The sequence below is a fragment of the Ictidomys tridecemlineatus genome, chromosome 2 (genome assembly GCF_052094955.1).
Source record: "Ictidomys tridecemlineatus isolate mIctTri1 chromosome 2, mIctTri1.hap1, whole genome shotgun sequence".
In the NCBI taxonomy this organism is placed as follows: Eukaryota; Metazoa; Chordata; class Mammalia; order Rodentia; family Sciuridae; genus Ictidomys; species Ictidomys tridecemlineatus.
In genome coordinates, this window is record NC_135478.1 from 138,203,760 (window position 1) to 138,222,301 (window position 18,542).

The 18,542-nt window shown below is 34.6% G+C and overlaps 1 gene segment (V, D, J or C); it reads left to right on the top strand.

The window, feature by feature from the left end:
* LOC101954873 (T-cell receptor gamma chain C region C10.5-like) overlaps positions 1-18,542 on the top strand; it is a 37,428-nt gene that overhangs the window by 15,816 nt on the left and 3,070 nt on the right. Inside the window, 3 exon segments of the C gene segment in view lie at positions 11,027-11,082; positions 14,875-15,204; positions 17,591-17,638. Of these exon segments, the coding sequence occupies positions 11,027-11,082; positions 14,875-15,204; positions 17,591-17,638 (434 nt within the window).

Here is an 18,542-nt window from a genome sequence, read left to right on the forward strand (position 1 = left end):
AGCTCTCTGGGGTCCCATTTCAGAATGCTATTGTGTACTGGTACCAACTGAGGTGACTCCTTTATGGCTCAACAGAGAATTATAAGCAAGGAAAGTCCAATCCCTGCTTGGAGACAAATGAAAGAGAAGATGGTATCTTTTACCTGATATTCAATAATGTTTTGATATCAGGCCAGAGACTGATCTGGGATCTCACAATGTCGAGTTCCAAGGGGTCTTCCTTTTAAGACACTTCAGCTGTGTTCATACTCATGCAACCTCATAGACTCTAATGCTGTCATTCCCAGGTTCACAGGTGTTAGAACAGAAGGGTGCTTGGGACATATTTAGCCCAATGCCTCTACTTCAAAGGAGGAGCAGGGTCCCAGAGAGAGCAATTGGTTTCTCTCTGGTGAACCTCAGAGGCAGGTACATTCCACCTTTCAGATTCTCAGTCCAGGGCCTCTTTCTGATTCTCTTGTGGTAAATGCCAAGATTCTTTTAGCAACACTACATTTCTTTCTCAAGGGAGCCCAGACAACATGTCTTATCTAACCATGTGGTGCCCCAAACCCCAACTAGATCTGGTATAGGCCAAGTGTGTGACTACCACACTCTTCAGAAAGGTATGGAGTCAACAGAGGATGGACTCCTCACCCCCATCGATCCCCCATGGAGCTCTCCCATGGCTACTTATTGCCCTTTATTTCTGTAAACTTCTCCCTGTTCTGAAATTCCAACACTGGAACAGTTTCCTTATCTCCAACCAAAAGAGCATGTGGGTGGCAGCGATTGACAACTTCTTGAATATATACTTAAATTGTTTGTGAGTTCCCGAAGGCCCTGCTAACCTAAGGCCCAAATTTCCCACACTTCATTGTGAATCCTGGGGCCAGTCCTAACTGAGTAGCCCTGATCTAGATTCAAATTAGATGTCACTGGCCTGTTTTCTGTTGTGTTAGAGTGATTCAGGACTCTATGTCTATCTCACCAGCCACACCATGGAAATAAGAACAGTAGAAACAAAATCTGTGCCATTAGATGATAGGTAAACAGTTCTCTTTTGGGATGCTAATAAGTAGCCAAAACACAGTTACAGATTCTGATCCCATGCCATTGACCCCAGTATCCTCAACCTGTGTTATTTTGATCACCCTGTTTAAAGAAGGATTTAAGTTGCTCCCATTGGTCATTGGGTATGTGTGTGTTACCTAAACAGGATGAGAATTGAAATTACTGACGTTTATATACAAGCCTAAAATTTTCCATTCTTTCTAAAAAAGAGAACACTCTGTGCCTGAATTTTTGCACCAATGATAAGAGAAAATGAACTATTTTTGAGCACCTGCTATGCTCAGTCTCTATTCTAGATACATCATTTGAACCTCATGAAGCCCTGAGAAATGGGCCTCATTATCTCCATCTTACAGATGAGGAGACCACGGCTTTGAGAAGTGTGTCAAAGTTGCACCATCAGACACAGAAGAACTAGAATCTGAGTCTGATCTTTCTGATTTTAAAGGGTTTTTTTCCTTCACTTTCAATCTCTTAATATGGCAATTTGAATCTTTCATCAGAATCTTCTTAAAACTCTAATAAATCTGGCAGTGTTCATTGCACCATTCACTTTGTATGTCTCCATAAAGCAGCAACATAGGTCCTTGTTTGCATCCTTGTTTGTGACTTATGACAGCAATCACATCTAAGACATGTCTCCATCACTGGACTTGCTCCCCTGAGCAGCTTCCTTTTCACTAGCACATTTATCTTGAATAAAAGCACAGAACTAATTTTTCCACTTTCCTCCAAAAGACGTCATTAAATTCTCTTGTTTATTATTTTTAAAATGTTTATTTGAAAGTAAAAGCTCTCCACATTCCTACTTCTTAAAAATTATTGTACTGAGTGAAGACCCCCCTACCTAGTTCCTACAATATTCCTCTCACCTGTATATGCAAGTACTCTCCTATTTTTTAACACACCTGTGGATATGCAATTGCAATTTTAATTTTAATGTATCTGGAATCTATTTTATTTGGTAGAAGTCAGACAGATGTTTTTATTTTCTCAATAGTATATTATCTAATGGCAGTTTCAAATTAAGCTACCATTTTCCTACAACTTAAAAAATTTGCATCATATATTAAGTATCTGCATATACTTGGACATATTCTGAAGTACTTCTGCTTTACCTATTTATTTATTTATTATTTGGTTGGCATATTGATACATTTGTAATAAGTATTAAGATCTACTATGACAAATGTTTTATACTCTATTTAAAAAAATAATTCATTTTCCATTACCTCATGTTTATGCATTCTTATAAAACTGCCATCCCTCACACACTAGTACAAAAAAATGAAATGTTGTAGTAATTCCAACTGAAATTGCAGTCAATTTATATATGAATTCAAATGGTATCATTTTTTATAATAGTACATCTTTTTCACAAATATATTTGTCCATGTATATAGGTTTTATTGTAGACCTTTAGTAAAATTTTGTACCGTGTTCTTCATATGGTTTTTATATTTTCTCATAAATTTAATAAGAGATTTTATGATTCATTACTTATCCTATTTCATTTACTTTCTTAAATCCTTTAGGGCTCTACAAATACATAAAATTCTTAAGGCTCCTGATAATTCTCTTCCTGGTCCCAGAAGAAAGAAAAACTGAAGACAGAAGGAGTGGTGTGAGACTCAATCTCATGTATTAAATGTGCAAAGTGTAATCTACATCTACAAGAAGTAATAACTGTGAATTCTCAGTTTAAAAATATCTTCCAATAAATAAGTGATAATATTTACAACTCTTTCCAAAAATACCTTCTATCTAATCCTCCTGTTCTTTGCAACTGGTTTGGTGATTGTGAGCATCTGTGAATGCACAATTATCTACCATGACCATATTGTGAATTCCTCATCCTTGTGGGCAGAGGCCATATCTACCCATGGAACTTAGGCCAGGATATGTGGACCTGGAGTGGATATGGGGGCCATCACAGGCTTTCCTCCTTAGTCCTTGCAGCTGGATAGCTGCATAGGAAAGGATTTGTTTCATTCTTGCAATTTTTTTCTCCTGCTCTGAAACAAGTGACATAAAAGTGCAGAAATGTCTAAAAACTCTCTTCTTTCAGCTTATCAGAGAACTGAAATTTTTTCCACATTCCAGTTAAAATGAGCAATCTGTAATTTCATGGGAGATAGAATTCTTCAATTTTATTTTCTGACATCCCCCCACCCCTTTTTAGGGTAGAGAGGCTGAGCATTGAACTCAGGGCCTCATGTATGCTAGGCAAGAACTGTACTACTAAAAGTTACATCTTCAGCCCAACATTATTCTCTTATTCTAGGAAAAAATAATAAGTCATCACAGAACTTTTGTTCACTTGGCATTGTCCCAGTAAGGAACCATGATGTCAAATGATAAATGTGGCATTTTGAAAATGGAGAACTTGGTTCACAGCTCTCAAATGTGTCAGCACATTTGCATTTTCTGTTATTAAAGAGCTTCCTCCTTTCAAAAATGTATTTCCAAAATTGCTGAGAGGCCTTGACATTTGTGAGAACAGAAGAAAAATTTCTTTAATGGAAGCTCTGAGCAGTTAGCTTTTTGAAAATAGAGACCTGGGTTCACAGTTCTCAAGTATGTTGGCACACTTGCATTTTCCGTTACCAAACAGCTTTCTCTCTTGAAAAATCTATTCTCAAATCACTAACAGACAAAGGGGCCTTGGTGTTTTGAGAACAGAAAGCCCTTTCCTCTTTTTTTTTTTTTTTTTGGCTCTTTCCTTTGATGAAAGTCCTGAGCAGCTTTAACACAACTGAACACCTGGAAATTAAAAAAAAAAAAATTCTCAGAAACTTTTACTTTTTTACTTTCTTGGTAATTTAGAAAACTAGTTGGTTGTCATGTTGGCTCAGTTTTCTTCTTCTCTTTCTCTTACCCTATCTATTTTTCTTTGTCACTTTCCTGTAATGTAATCTCAATGGAAAACAAAGAATAATATAGGATCAGTTTATGAGAAAACTTGCAAATAACCTGATGCCACAAAACCTATATTTGAGGCCTTCCAAAGGAAGCTGGAAGATCAACTTGCCAAGGGAAGGTTGCTAAACTGCTGGTCAGGTCATGAAGCTTGATAGGAAGATGAGATTTTTGAAGATGTTTTGACTAGTGTGATGGTGCAGACTGCATCCAGATACTTGCAGAAGGAAATAAGCCCATAGTAATTCCTCTTGGTAAGTAACTTTTTAAATGTTTTTCTTACCAATCTAAAATGGATACACACCTTTTAGAAAAAAAATAATTTCCTTTCAGTCTTATCTGACCCTGCCACATTCTTATTCTCAGAACATGAACAGTCATTCTGCAGGTCTGGGCTGTTGGGCATAGAAACAAAACTGCTTTGCACATGGAATGGTCTTCCCCATGAAAAAGGAGATTGTAACTGTACATGTACAAGACACATACACACAAAAACCTAAGGCTCTAACCTTTAATGTTTTGAGGACCATTTCTGTAGATCTTTGGTGTAAGTTATTGGTGTAAGAAACTTTTTGATAGATCTTTTGTGTGAGAGTTCTCTTTTGTGCAAACCAAGTTCTCCACTTTCAAAAATGCCACATTTCTCATTTATTTATTACTTGCTATGTTTATATTTTGAGATCATATTGATATAGTGTTCTGTTCTCCAGATTACCTGAAAAATCTATTTTCTTTTTTTATTAGTTCATTTTAGTTGTATATAATGTTAGGGTTCATTTTGAAATAATTATACGAGCATGGAATACAACTTGCTCCAATTATATCCTTGGTTTTAATCTTGTCCCTAACAACTGTGCAAAAATCAATTTTTATTGGAAATTATTATAAAACATTAATGAACCACACTTTATATGTTTTTAATTCCTTAGAAAAAATATGCTACTGTGACTTGTTAAATTGCCTGTAGATAGATGGCCTCATTCACAGGAATTTGCATTTTGCACAAGCCATTGCAATTGAGGTGTATGAAATGACTCTTTGTGGTTTTTCCATCCTCATTTGCTCATTCATTCTCTCTACACATATTTATTGAAGATAATTTTGATGTAAGATGCTGGAGATAAAATGGTAGATAACACACATTCTCAGCAATTAAAATGTTCCAGGCCCACGAATTTGTGTTCTAGATTTTGCCTTGATTGGACCCCGGTGTGTTTATTCATTTGTGACTTCCATAGACACAGGAGGTACTGGGTTCATAAGCTCTTTTCCTATTTCAATTTATGTGGTACTTATTGATTATTACATCCACATTTAGAATGCATATATCAGAAACTGTAAAAATCCAAGCTCTGAGACACTTCTGGTCCTACATATATTGGATGAGTAATATTCAATAAGTGTTTCGTTTGGAGGAATAATTTGATGAAATGGCACAATATTATCTCATTAAAGAGAAAAATTCTAGGTAATTTTTGGGAGGGCAGACAACATGCTAGAGTTTCAGTGCTCTCTTTCATCACTCAATAGCTCTATTTAAGAAAACCTCTCGTTTCCTTTTTACAGATGAAAACAGTAAGGCTTAGAGAAATGCAGTTACTTCCTAGTCACAGGACTAGTAACTGTTTCAAAGTCTGGGATTCAGGGGAGACTTGTCTATTCCAAAACACTTGGAATGAACCACTTTATAATATCACAAACAATAAGTCATGTTTTAATAATTGGAATATTTCCTCTTCTTGTAGCTTGAATTTTTACAGGGACTTTTTAATGTACAGATTAGTAACAGTTTGTAATATTACTCATGCAAGAACACAATGCTTGTTTTAATCATGGTACTGAAATTACTCTCTTTTTCTCCAACAGAGATCATGGAAGTCATAATGAATATAAATTTACTAAATATTCAAGAGATGAATCTTAGTGTACTTCTTTCTATAAAATGGCAAGTCATTTTGAAACTATTACCCTCAATTTTATTTATGTATTGGCATCAAGTGTGTCAGAAATATTGAAGCTGGTTAAAAAAAAAAAAGCTACAGCAGCCGTGCTGAATTATATTCTTAGTTACAACACTCATGATGGGACTTCTGCAAGAATAGCCACTGGCTAGGGGCCTTTGATGAGCAGTTTCAATGCTCTGGAGCTGAAGTGGTATTTTCAAGTCAAAGAGAGCAGTCAATCATCAATGAAGTGCTTAAGGAATCATCAATAAGCATTCACATTCTCATAATTCATCAAGTCCCTATTAAGGGGAATTGGATTCTAAACAGAAATTACTTTATTATCAAACCAGATGTCTACCCATTCATACATAAGAATTGCAAAATACCTATGAATCACATTGAATATATATTTATTAAATGCTCAAATATATGATTTATATTACTGGTTCTTTTTGAAATTGAAGAAATTTTAAATACTATAAATTACATTGTAGGCCAAGAACTATTTTATACATGGAGACCCTTTAATAAAGGGAGGAGATTTAAATGCTTCTGGCAAAGTTACAAAAAATTATCAAATCAGAGTTTCCCACATATGTGATAGGGAAGGACAACCAAAACCCATGCTGCCCTGGCACAGTGTGCTCGGGACTTAAATTCCTGATTACACATTCTAATGTGATTTTGTTTGAGCTTGCCTTTGTTTAATGTCAGCAAACTTAACTTTTATGTTTTTATATAAATATTGAAAAATATTGCTGAAATTTTAAAGTAAATGCAAAAGAAGATTTCTTTATAAAGACTTATTAAAATAGCTAGTTAATAAATGGCAGAATAATCCAAGTGTTTGGTCCTGGAACAAAGCTCATCATTACAGATCATTTATTTTTTTCTTTTTTCTTCAATTCTACAGGGTTCGCTAGGGAGGAGAAGCAAGAATAAAAGTGTTACAGGCTCCAGGGCCTAGGCTGACTCAGAGATTTTGGAATTGCTCCTGGTTTAGTTATTCATCATAGTGGGATCTCCTAAGAGGTCAGGTGACTTGGACCAAGTCCTAAGAGGCACTCTGATGGGAGAATGTTAACCTGGAATTTGGAGTAGCCATGGATCCCTGGTGGAGGAAGGTGCCTGTGTTATTTCTTTGTTGAAAAGTTTCTAAGCCTTTTTAGACTAGAAACTTGATTTATTTGATTCTAAAAGTACTCAGTGGGGTTAACATCTGCTAAAGTGGTCATTAGGTTATGGAAAGATGAAATATTTGGTGATTTGGCCACAGGATAAGTAATACTAAATGTTAAGGTAGCACCTGCCTTTGTTATCCCAGCCACTTTACTCAGGAGGCTGAGGCAGGATGATTAAAAGTTTTGAGGCCAGCCTAGACAACGTAATGTTTTATCCTGGCTCAAAATTTAAAAAAGTAATAAAAAGGACTGGGCTCAGTGATAGAGTGCCCATGGGTCCCATTTCTTGTACTGAAAACAAATTTTTTTTTTTGTCACAGTATGGCCATATTAAAAAACGATATAAGGTATATTTTGCCTTCGTTCTTTTTTTAAAATTCAGTTTAACAAGTTTTTTTCAATCCCTCATTAGACTTAAAAATTCAGTTTTTCCTGAATGAAGGAGAAAATCTCAAAAGGATGATCCTTGCTTATTGAATCCACTGAGATGGAAGTTTTCAGAGATTTTTCATAAAGTTGATAAAGCACTGAAAAAATGAAATGGATTATACATCTTGATTTCCTTAGTGATTGATATTATTTGAAGAAATAAATAACTTGAAAACAATTTTCTGGTCCTCTTTTTTCCAATGGACCCAATGTGAATTGTAGCAATGGAATTAAATAAATAAGTTCTCTGAGAAGGATTTTCAGTACAAGGAAAGACACAGCTTCAATTCTAGAATATGATTTCTGGAACTACCACTTTCTATGTACCCATCCTTCAGCAAGTTGGTTAAACAGTCATTCCCTGATTAAAATTCTTACCAATTATAGAAAAATTATAAAATACATAAAAATAAGCAAAAACTTAAAATGTATATTGTCACTCATAGTCATTATCCTTTCATTATAGTTTCACCTAAGAGTTTTATCTGTGCAAATTTCATTTTTATTTTACAAAATTAGAATCATGCTAGATACACAATAATGTATCTGTTTATATACTCCATATTACTTCATGAACATTCTTCTGATATGTACTTAAAATTATTCAGTAACTGAGCAAATTTTGAAATTTTTCATTCTAGTTGATCTGTATAAAGAAGATAATGAGATCTACCTTAGGTAGATATTATAAAGTTTCACTGAAATTAAGTATAGAAATTATCTATTCCAATGACTGGCAGATGATGCCATATTGATTCTTTATTTATGATTCAAACCCAGGAAAGGAGGGCTATATAAACTCAGGAATAATAATAAATGTATTATCCACCATCTAATCTATTGCTCACTTTAGAACAAATGCTTTTTATATACAAGAATAAATGTACCACTTCTAAAAGTGATTAGAATGGAATACATATGATCCCAAATCTCATATATTGTCTAACTGAATACAAGGTGCTCCCTCTTTTTTCAGTAGCTATCTATGGTGTTTTAAAAAGTTTGTTTCCACCCACAACTTGAAAACATAAACAGATTTCTACTTATAAAATTTACTTTCCTAATTGATTTATTAGGTGTACAAAGTACACATTGATAAAAATAGAGGTTAAAAATATTGTATATATATATTTGGTTTTGGGTACCAGGAATTTAACCCAGGGGTGTTTAGCCACTGAGCCATATCCCCAGCTCTTTTTTATTTTTTTAATTAGAGACAGGGTCTCACTAAGTTGCTTAGGGCCTCTTGAATTGCTGAGGTGGGCTTTGAACTCAAGATACTCTGCTTCAGACTCTGAAGCCACTGGGTTTACAGACAACGGTTCTACCATGCCGGCAAGAAATATTGCTTTGTGTACTCTTACATTTTGTTAAAAATTTTGTTCAGGCTTAATCTGTATTGAAAAAATCTATCACGCCAGACATGGTGGTACATGCCTGTAACCCCAAGGATATGGGGAACCTGAGGCAGGAATATCAGAAGTTCCTAAACCTCAGCAATTTATCAATGGGACTCTAAACAACTTAGTGAGAACTTGTCTCAAAATAAGAAATTTTAACAAAAATAACTGGGAATGTAGCTCTATGGTTAAGAATCCCTGTGTTCAATCCCCAATACCAAAAAAAAAAAAAACCAACTATCACTCAGGAGAGTTCTAAATCAACTCATGTGTTAGTGTCCATTTGAAACCCCTGAACCCCTGAATGATATCACTGGGTATTATCACCTCACAAAGCAAAAGGAAAGCATTTTTTCCATTCATTATTATTCTATAAAGGTGTGAAGTCAATATAAACTGCAGAGATCTTAGTCCCAAGTAATAATTGCCAAATTCATGTTAATTTTTTTTTACTTTTTCTTTTCCTGTTACCAGTGCTATCTCCAAAAATAGCATCAACTGAGGTTCATTGTAGGCTGATATTTTGTCCTTGAAGGGTACCTCTTCCTAAAGGTACAAAGACAGTACCCTATTATAGCCTGACTTATTCCCCTTTCTAACCAAAAGGCAACCACAGTAATGGAATAGTTTGGGAAAAGAAAGCTTCATATTGTGTTCCAGCACCTTCAGTATGTTTAAATTCAGCATGTCGGCATCTCTGTAACAGAGCCAGGATTTGCAAACCTGTTCTCCATCCTTTGTGCCTTATTTGAGCTAGACATTACAAATCTTGAAAACCCTGGGAACAAAAGAGAAACATGTTATATACACAAACCATGGATCATATATTTAAACAATCTATTACCAATATCTATTTGAGAAAATCTAAAATAAAATACACAAGTAGAGTCAGATCATTCAATAAAAATAGGTCAAAAGCACTAAGGATAAGAAAAAAGTCCTGTGATTGTCTGGCAACAAGTACAGAGACTTTATGGTCAAAGTAGAAGAAAAATGTAGTGGAATATATGCTTTTTAATAACTGATAAAAGTAGCACACTTAATTTTTAAATATGATGCTTTTTCCCATTATAAAATTAGAAAAGAATTTCAATGGGCAAGCCCTTTCCAAAGGAAGCCACATGTAGTGAGGACATCACTTTCAACCTCCACTTGGGGAACTGAGGGAAGGATCATTAAACTCATTGCATCCCAGCCCTGCATTGGTGCTGTGGGTCTCATAACATTTCATGTGATGCACACATAGGGTCTCTCAGCACATAGGTCAGGCAGATAGCACACAGAGACCTAAGATGGCTTTGAGGACCAGGCTTCTTGTCATTTCTCTGGTCATTCTGCCTCAACAGCCCAAGCCAGCAGTTGTAACATATACTCTGGCACAAAATGATCAAAAAAGTTGAGGCTGAACACTCTAGACAAAGCTTAGAATTCACACGTGTGGGGCTGCTGGTTGGGAAAAGAGCTATTATTTTGGACAGCAGAAGTGAAGTGTTTCCACTCACCAACTGCACCTGTTGGTTTGAGCTAGGGCTTCCTTTGTTTGCTGAAAAGGGGAGGATAAGACAGATAAGAGCCTGATAAAGCTTGCTAGTGTAAAAGGAACATTTCCTATGATGATGGCTTTGAGAATTCCTGACATATTTGAACAGAAGACAGAGGAATCAACTCTTCCTCCTTAATCACCATGGATCTAATTGCAACCCCCAACTTTGATGGGTAAGGCCAAAGCTTAGTCCTGTGAAATTAATTGTCATGTTGAAGCCCATAGACATACATGTAGCAGCAAGTTTCTAATTATAACAGTGATAATGATGATAACAATCTGCTGTGTTCCTATAATATTTTAATCAAATTGTTGATTTTAGTCTCACTTCATTTCTGGTTTAAATTGACTGACACCACTGTCCTCGTTTTAAGATAAATGTAACGTCAAAACCCTTAAAGTTAATTGATTTGCTTAGCCATGGAACTTGCTGAGTGAAATTAACCAGAACCAGAACCCTATTCTCTTAAAAATTCTAGGCCATCATGTTGCCACTAGAATTTGAAGAACTCAAAGAAGCCAAATTCATCTAATGTTTTTGATGAGGGTTCTGTCACTGTGGAACAACTTTGAGAAAGTCTTCGGTAGTGGAACCAAACTTGTTGTCACAGGTGAGTATCTTAAGAGTCCATTTCCAAAGAGATAAAAGGAAGGCAAGAAATGATCCTCTTGGAAAAATAGTAAGATTGTTTAGAAAAAAAGAGGAATGTGAGGGGAAATCGATGTAGCAATCTTAGGAGAGATTTTAACCAAATGCTATACTAAAGGAAAAGAGACAACATTGCGCAGATAATGTAATAACAGCATTTGGCTTTGTGTACATGTGAACTTCTACAAAGTGCTCATGTAAAACTGTATGATATGAAAGTGTTTGACACTGGAACAAAGTTCCTTCTTGTAGATAAGATGGTGATAGACTCAATGGGGGCACACATTCCCTATTCTCTGGTGAAATGTGTTCTGGAAGTCTGAGCTTTGAAGGCAAGCAGACTTGAACCTCCAGCTCCCTTGCTTACAGTTTAGTAAATTTGGACAATTATTCTTTGGCGTTAATTTCCCAATTCATAAGATAGGAAAATAATATGAACCTAGCAAAGTTATGTGATAATCAAATGAGATGATGTGAATAAAATTCTTGGCACAGTACTCAATACAAAATAGAACCCCCATTACTATTCTTCCAATTTAAATGTAAAGAAAGAATCATCTTCACTACAGAACTTTGCTTTCAAATAATAAGAGTTACTACAGATCAGAAATTTTCCAGAAGATTCAGCAATATTTCTAATGGCTCAAATATAGTTTACCTTAACATTCACTCATAAAAAAATTGAATCTGAATTTTCCATCACTTGGCAATAATAATTAAACTGAAATGTGCATGTTTTATAAAGATTTAAAAAGTTTTAGTTACTGATAGACCTTTATTTTATTTATTTATATGCAGTGCTGAGAATCGAACCCAGTGTCTCACATATGCCAGTCAATGACACTACCCTGAGCCACAGTCCCAGGCCAAAATGTGCATTTTTAAAAAGTGATTCTACATACTTTGAATCTTATTTCTTTATCTTAATTAGTAACATCTCTAACATCAATATGAATGGTCTCAAAATTTTGACAAACAATAATATTATTATTATTATCCCACCAATTTTTATCAGAAAAGAACTTTGGATTCATACAGAAAATGGCAACACTATAAATCATTTAAATATAGTTGGAAAATTGTCATAAATCTGAAATAAATATTTAAATATGAAGTAAGTAGTGTTATTTGATCAAGGAAAAATAGACAAGCTTTAAATAAGTTCTCATATGTAGATTTGGAAAATACTTTTAATAGACAAGCAGTTGATATTTGGCAAATTTATATGAAATTTGTATGAGTGCATCTTAAAATACAAGCTTAGGTATTTAATTCAAAATGCACTCGTTTATGAGACAAATGAACATACATAAATTAATCAAACAGCTTTATTTATTAATTTAAATAAGATGTATGGATAGCCATTTTGTTTATTATTCAAATAAAACAGAGTGGCTACTATTTGCCATATTATAAAAATTTTGATCATGATAAATATCTTGCCGGGGGCAGTGGTGTAGGTCTATAATCCCACTGACTTGGAAGGCTGAGACAGGAGGTTCATGAGTTCAAAGCCAGCCTCAGCAAAAGTGTGGTGCTAAGCAACTTAGTAAAACCCTGTCTCTAAATAAAACACAAAAAATTGGTCTGGGGATGTGGCTCACTGCTTGAGTGCCCCTGAGTTCAATCCCTGGTACCCACACTCCAAAAAGAATCTTAATATATAATTTTTTAAAGTAATGCTTTCAAAACCACGTAGCATTCAGAATATAAGTTCTAACTCTATATAATCAAGTATACTTTGTAATACTTAGTTCATTATCACCTTGAGGCAGTTCAAGACACATTCTGTACTCAAAAGTATGAAATTTAAACTACCTAAGGAAAAGATACAACAGGTAATACAGATGGGGTATTGTATAGGAATTTTTCCAATTCATCATTTGATTTTTAATTGCTTTATTATAATGAATCAGAAATATTCCATCAAAAAATACATCTTCTAAGATGAAAATTAGATTTATTAATACATTATTTTACTAAAATTACAAAATTTACAATTGAAAAATTAATCACCTTTTATAACATACCTTTGAAACTACAAATAAAGTATACAGTTGGATAAAAATGCAGTGTTTAGTATTTACACTAAAATAAAGATGCACAAAATTAAAATCAACACATTATGCCCCTCATGTATTTATAACACATCGGGAATATTAACATTATATGCTTACTGATTTTGTATACAAGTTAGGAACTTTGCTACAACCCAGACAGAAATCATCAAGAACTTTTGTTCTTTTCTTCTCAAATGTGAAACCTGATTCTTTTTTTCCTTAATAAATCACCTGTTGAATTATTATACTAAATTCAAATTAGTCCTAAGAGAATATTTGCAAGGCATCTGAGTTTCAACTTGCAATCAAATTGAAATAATTCCATCATTTATAACAAGGAATTGTGTTAAAAAATAAATGTAAAACCAGTTAACATTCAAGATACACAAGGTATGGGATTATAAATAAATCGCAATTTGTTGTATATTTTTACATTATGTCTGCAAGAAACTCTTGAAACTATAACTTTTAACATTACATCAATTACATATACATTTTATTTAGTAGGTTAAGATGAAGAGACGGATTGAATTACAAAGGAGAGATGAAGGAGACTGCACTAATGAAAATTTTGGGAGAGTCACTGAGAGTCAAACACAAATATAATGATAGGTATATTCCCTCACCCTAATGAAATAAGTACAAAAAATACACCCTTGGTGTATCTTAGTGACACTTGAACTTCAAATGATATTCCCAGATAAAATATTTTTGATGAACATTTTCTATTGATAAGCACATTGTTTGGCAAAATTAATACAAGAACATTTCTGAAAATAATCAATACAAATTTAAATAGTTTGCTGTGGAAATGTTGATATTTTGTGTCTAAATTCAAAACACTGAATAATTTGGAGGTGCAGCTTTAAATATTGCCCAACCCAAAGTCCTACATTAAAACAAATGTTAAAGCAAAATGTTAAATAAAGTTAGAAACTTCAGGAGCTTCAAAAGTAGGAATGCATCTGCATTTGAAGCCAAAAGACCAACCTGACAGATTACAGGTACACATGGAAGTAGAGGCCTATTAAAACAAGTAACAGTGTATTGTTACAAAGAAAAATGAAAAGCTGCCTCCTAGCATTTATTTTTATGAGAAATAAGATAAATAGGATGAATTCTAGAATTAGGTAAATGAAGGACTGGTTTGCAGAGTTGCAGAGCAGGAGACAGTGAGTCACATGTCCAGAGAGCAGAAGTGACAAAGGATGGACAAGGGAAGTACTTTAGAAGGGCCCACAGAGCCTCATCTAGAAAGATCACTAAAAAGGTCTGGTTGTCTTCTGCTCCTCTTCATCCATCTTGACAACACATACTCTACTAGGAGAAAACTAAGGAGATGTAAACAAAAAGTTAATGGGTTCAAGAATGTTGGAAGCCTCCTTCAGGAATGATTAAAAGTCACACCTCTCTTAGCATGTGAAAAAAAGAACAAAAGTCAAGCTTCCTTCTAGATCTTCCACTTCATAGCTGTGTCTTTGGGCTAGTTACTTAACCTCTTGAACCTTTTTGCACATCTATAAAATAAGGACTATGATAAGCTCCTTGCAACCTATGGAGAATAAAAGGCCATGGTGGGCACTAATTCAATGGTAACTTGTCTTCCTATTGATATGTGTTAGGTTAATCCAAACCAAGAAATGTTTGTAACTGCCTAATAACCTTTTAAAATCTATTTTCCATTTCCTCCACAGATAAAAGCTTTAATGCAGACATTTACCCCAAGCCCACGATTTTTCTTCCTTCGGTTGCTGAAACAAATCTCCATAATGCTGGGACATATCTTTGTCTTCTGGAGAACTTTTTCCCTGATGTTATTAAGGTATATTGGAAAGAAAAAGGAGGTGATAGGATTCTGGAATCCTTTCAGGGAAATACCATGAAGACTAACAACACATACATGAAGATGAGTTGGCTAACCGTGACTGGAGAGTCAATGGATAAAGAGCACAGGTGTATCGTCAAACACGAGAATAATAAAAGAGGAGTTGATCAAGAGATTCTCTTTCCTGCAATAAGGAAAGGTATGTGCATTTAAATGTAAACATAAATTTCCAGAAAAAAAATTGAAAGGGAATACCACATCTTTCCTACCAAGCATTAATGAAATCAAGTCTAAATCTTTCTTAAATATAATAACGTTTAATGACAGAATATATATCCTGTGATTTTCCCCGTAGAAATGAAATGGTACATAATTTGGAGAAAACTCTGAAAAATTTATTTCAGCTTTCTCAGCCTCAGTTCAATATTTACAGTATTAAAACTACAGGATGTGTTTTATAATTTTTATGTGGACTATATGAAATAAGACACATTAAAGTATCTAGCAGCTCAATACTTGTAAAATATTAAAAAGAAGTTTCTACTTTTGATGATTTTACCTGATTTAGAAATCAAAATGATTATGTATATTTCAGGAATGTTCTATGAAGCAAGTAAAGTTGCCCACTTCAATCTTGCTACTCACAGGTTAACTTACAATGAGTTCTTAATTGAAAAAAAATATGCTCAGACAAAAAAGCAGGAGCATGGCCCAACAACACCCAAAGATTTGGAATAATCTTGGCCACTGAAGTTTTATGTTAGCTTTAAATATTTCTGATTTTTATTTTATATATCACTGTTAGAAAGAATTTCATAATTTATGTTTCAATGAGCCTAACGTGTATGAAGATACTCCATTTTTCCATGACTAATTTCTCCTTCCATTAGTAAATGTAGCTACATAAACATTTCCTGTTCTATTTGCATATGCCAGGCCTGAGTTGGAATGTGGATGAATATTCTAGAATTAGTGCTGCCAGTAGGACGTATTGCAGTCAAGAGAGAATCCTTTTTCCCTGTCACTTAGGACCACATAGGACTCAGGCTTGATGTCCCAAAGGAATCCTTTGGGTGCAGTGAGGTACATATCCAACACAGATAGGCAGAAGCCTGAATGTGCAGAGGCCTTGCAGTGGTCCAGTGACTCACTGCATATTCACAGTCCTGAGTGTTAAACAGCAGTCCAAATGGCCTAGTGGGCATGGGAAGCAATCTCTTTGTAATTTTCCCTGTGGCTTCAAGCCCCTATTGTGCCAGCGAGAAACTGGCAAGTGGCAAACGGGGTGAAGAGCTTTGCCATAGTCCATCCCAGTTTCCCAAGTAAGCCTTCAGTCGCTGGGACCCTAACGTTCTGCAATCACTACTGAAGTCTGAACAGTTGCCTGGTTTTCCCTGGAGCTATGACAAAGATCAAGTGAAATGCTGTTAGGAAAAAATCGTTTTCTTAAAAAGATAGAGCATGGATTCAGATATTTCTATATTTATTGTACTTACATCCTTTCCTAAAATCAACTAAACAGGAATACAAAACCAACCTCAATTTTCTGTTTTCCATGATGAGAAACAGAGGGGAGGCACATAGGCAAACACAAGGTTAACTTAACCACTGTGCATAAGTGTTCAATTAGGTTCAGGCTTTTCTAGTGATCAGAGAAAATTAAAAAGAATATTAAGTTCCATGGTGATGAATCTCGTGTAGGAGAGAGGTTCCAGTTTAATAATAGTTTAATAGGCACTGATGTCTAAAACAAATGTTTCTCATGGGCTTCTCTGGCCCCAGAGCTGAGGAGGAAGCTTTTGTCAATGTCATCTTTTCCAAAGCTGCTTTTTGAAGGTTCGTTTGTTTGTTTGTTTATTTTTTGGTTTTGTTGGTTTGTCTTGGTTTGTTTTGTTTTCATTTGATAAAAGCTGAAAAATAGCACATGGAAATGAATTAATGAAGTGATTATTTTGAAGGGAGATAAAATGGTATTTCCATGTTTACAACAAACTTTGACAGAACTTAGAAAGCACATAGATTTTATTACTTAGGGACTGTACTTTCTTCTCTTTACCTCAAATGATTCCTGGTAATAATGATTTTCATTTATCTTTTAGTGAATATATCACTCTAAGAAAAGAGATACACCTTTTTTTCATTTTTTTTATTATTGTAGATAGACACAATACCTTTATTCTATTAGTTATTTTTATGCAGTGGTGAGGGTTAAACCCAGTACCTCACACATACTAGGCAAGCACTCTACCATTGAATCACAACCACAGCCCCTAAGAGATACACTGTTTTGCTCCATTAAAGTCAGTTTTTAATGATATTTTCAATTCAAATATTACCATACTGATATTTTATTTCTAGGAACTTATCCCTAAGGCCTATACCTCGACTCCATTTTTAAAATACACACAAAAATAAGTCAATGTTCAATAATATTGTAGAGTGTAAGTATATTCATATAGACAAGAACATGTCTATTAGAAAAAGAACCAATCAAAACAACCATTGTCTACATACACACACACACTCACATGCTTTAAAATAATGGGCGTGAATAATTGAGTGATATTTGTTCTTATTGCTTCTAGTTGTCACCACTATGAATCCCAGAGAAGCCGATTTGAAAGTTACAACTGGTGAGTTTTAGTGTGTGTTTGCCTTCACCTCATTTGATATCATTTTCCCTCATCTGATCATCTTAACTTCTGAACTTCCTCACTTATGACAGAGAAATCAGGATATCTGGTTGTTCCAGAATGGACTGAGTGTCACTTTAAGTTGTCCTTTGTTTCCTTGGCATCATATTAACACAGTAAACTACTGATGTTGGGATGAGATGACTGTAAATAAGAGCCATAGGCTCTGAAGCATTTCAACAAAGGGACTTCATTCATTCATTTGTCTACTGTGTGTAATGACTGGGGAAAGAGTAATAGCAGATAACTCTAGTTTTGTTTCCTAACTGTGGATAAATACTAGTGTCACTCTGAGTTTTATTCCAAGAACTAAAAATGTGATTTGGCCTATGTTTCTATCTATCCCCAGAGAGAATGGCACTGAAATGCTCAGCACCTATTTTTTTAAAGGCATTTTCTAAGAATAACCAAGGTTCTAGAGGATTTTCTTAGTGTCCAGAGTGGTGGAATTGTATTGTTTCTATATAAATTATTTTCTCTGTATTTATATGCAAAGTAATTTCCACATTTTGTTTAAAATTCCCCTCGATATCTTCAGATATTTACTCAGCAATTCACTGATAGGACTCTTGGTTAGTTATATAAACTCTTCAAATTTTATCTCCTCATTCATGACATGAGACTCTCAATAATGCAACTCAGCCATGAGTAGTACTGTGTGCTTGCAATCCTAGTGACTCATAAGGCTGAGGAAAGATAATTGAAAATCAAGACCAGCCTTCAGCAAATTAGTGAAACTTGACTTAGAATAAAATTTTAAAAGTACTAAGGATAGAGCTCAGTGATAAGGCAACCCTGAATTTAATCCCCAGTAACCGCCCCTGCCACAGTACAACTCACTTAA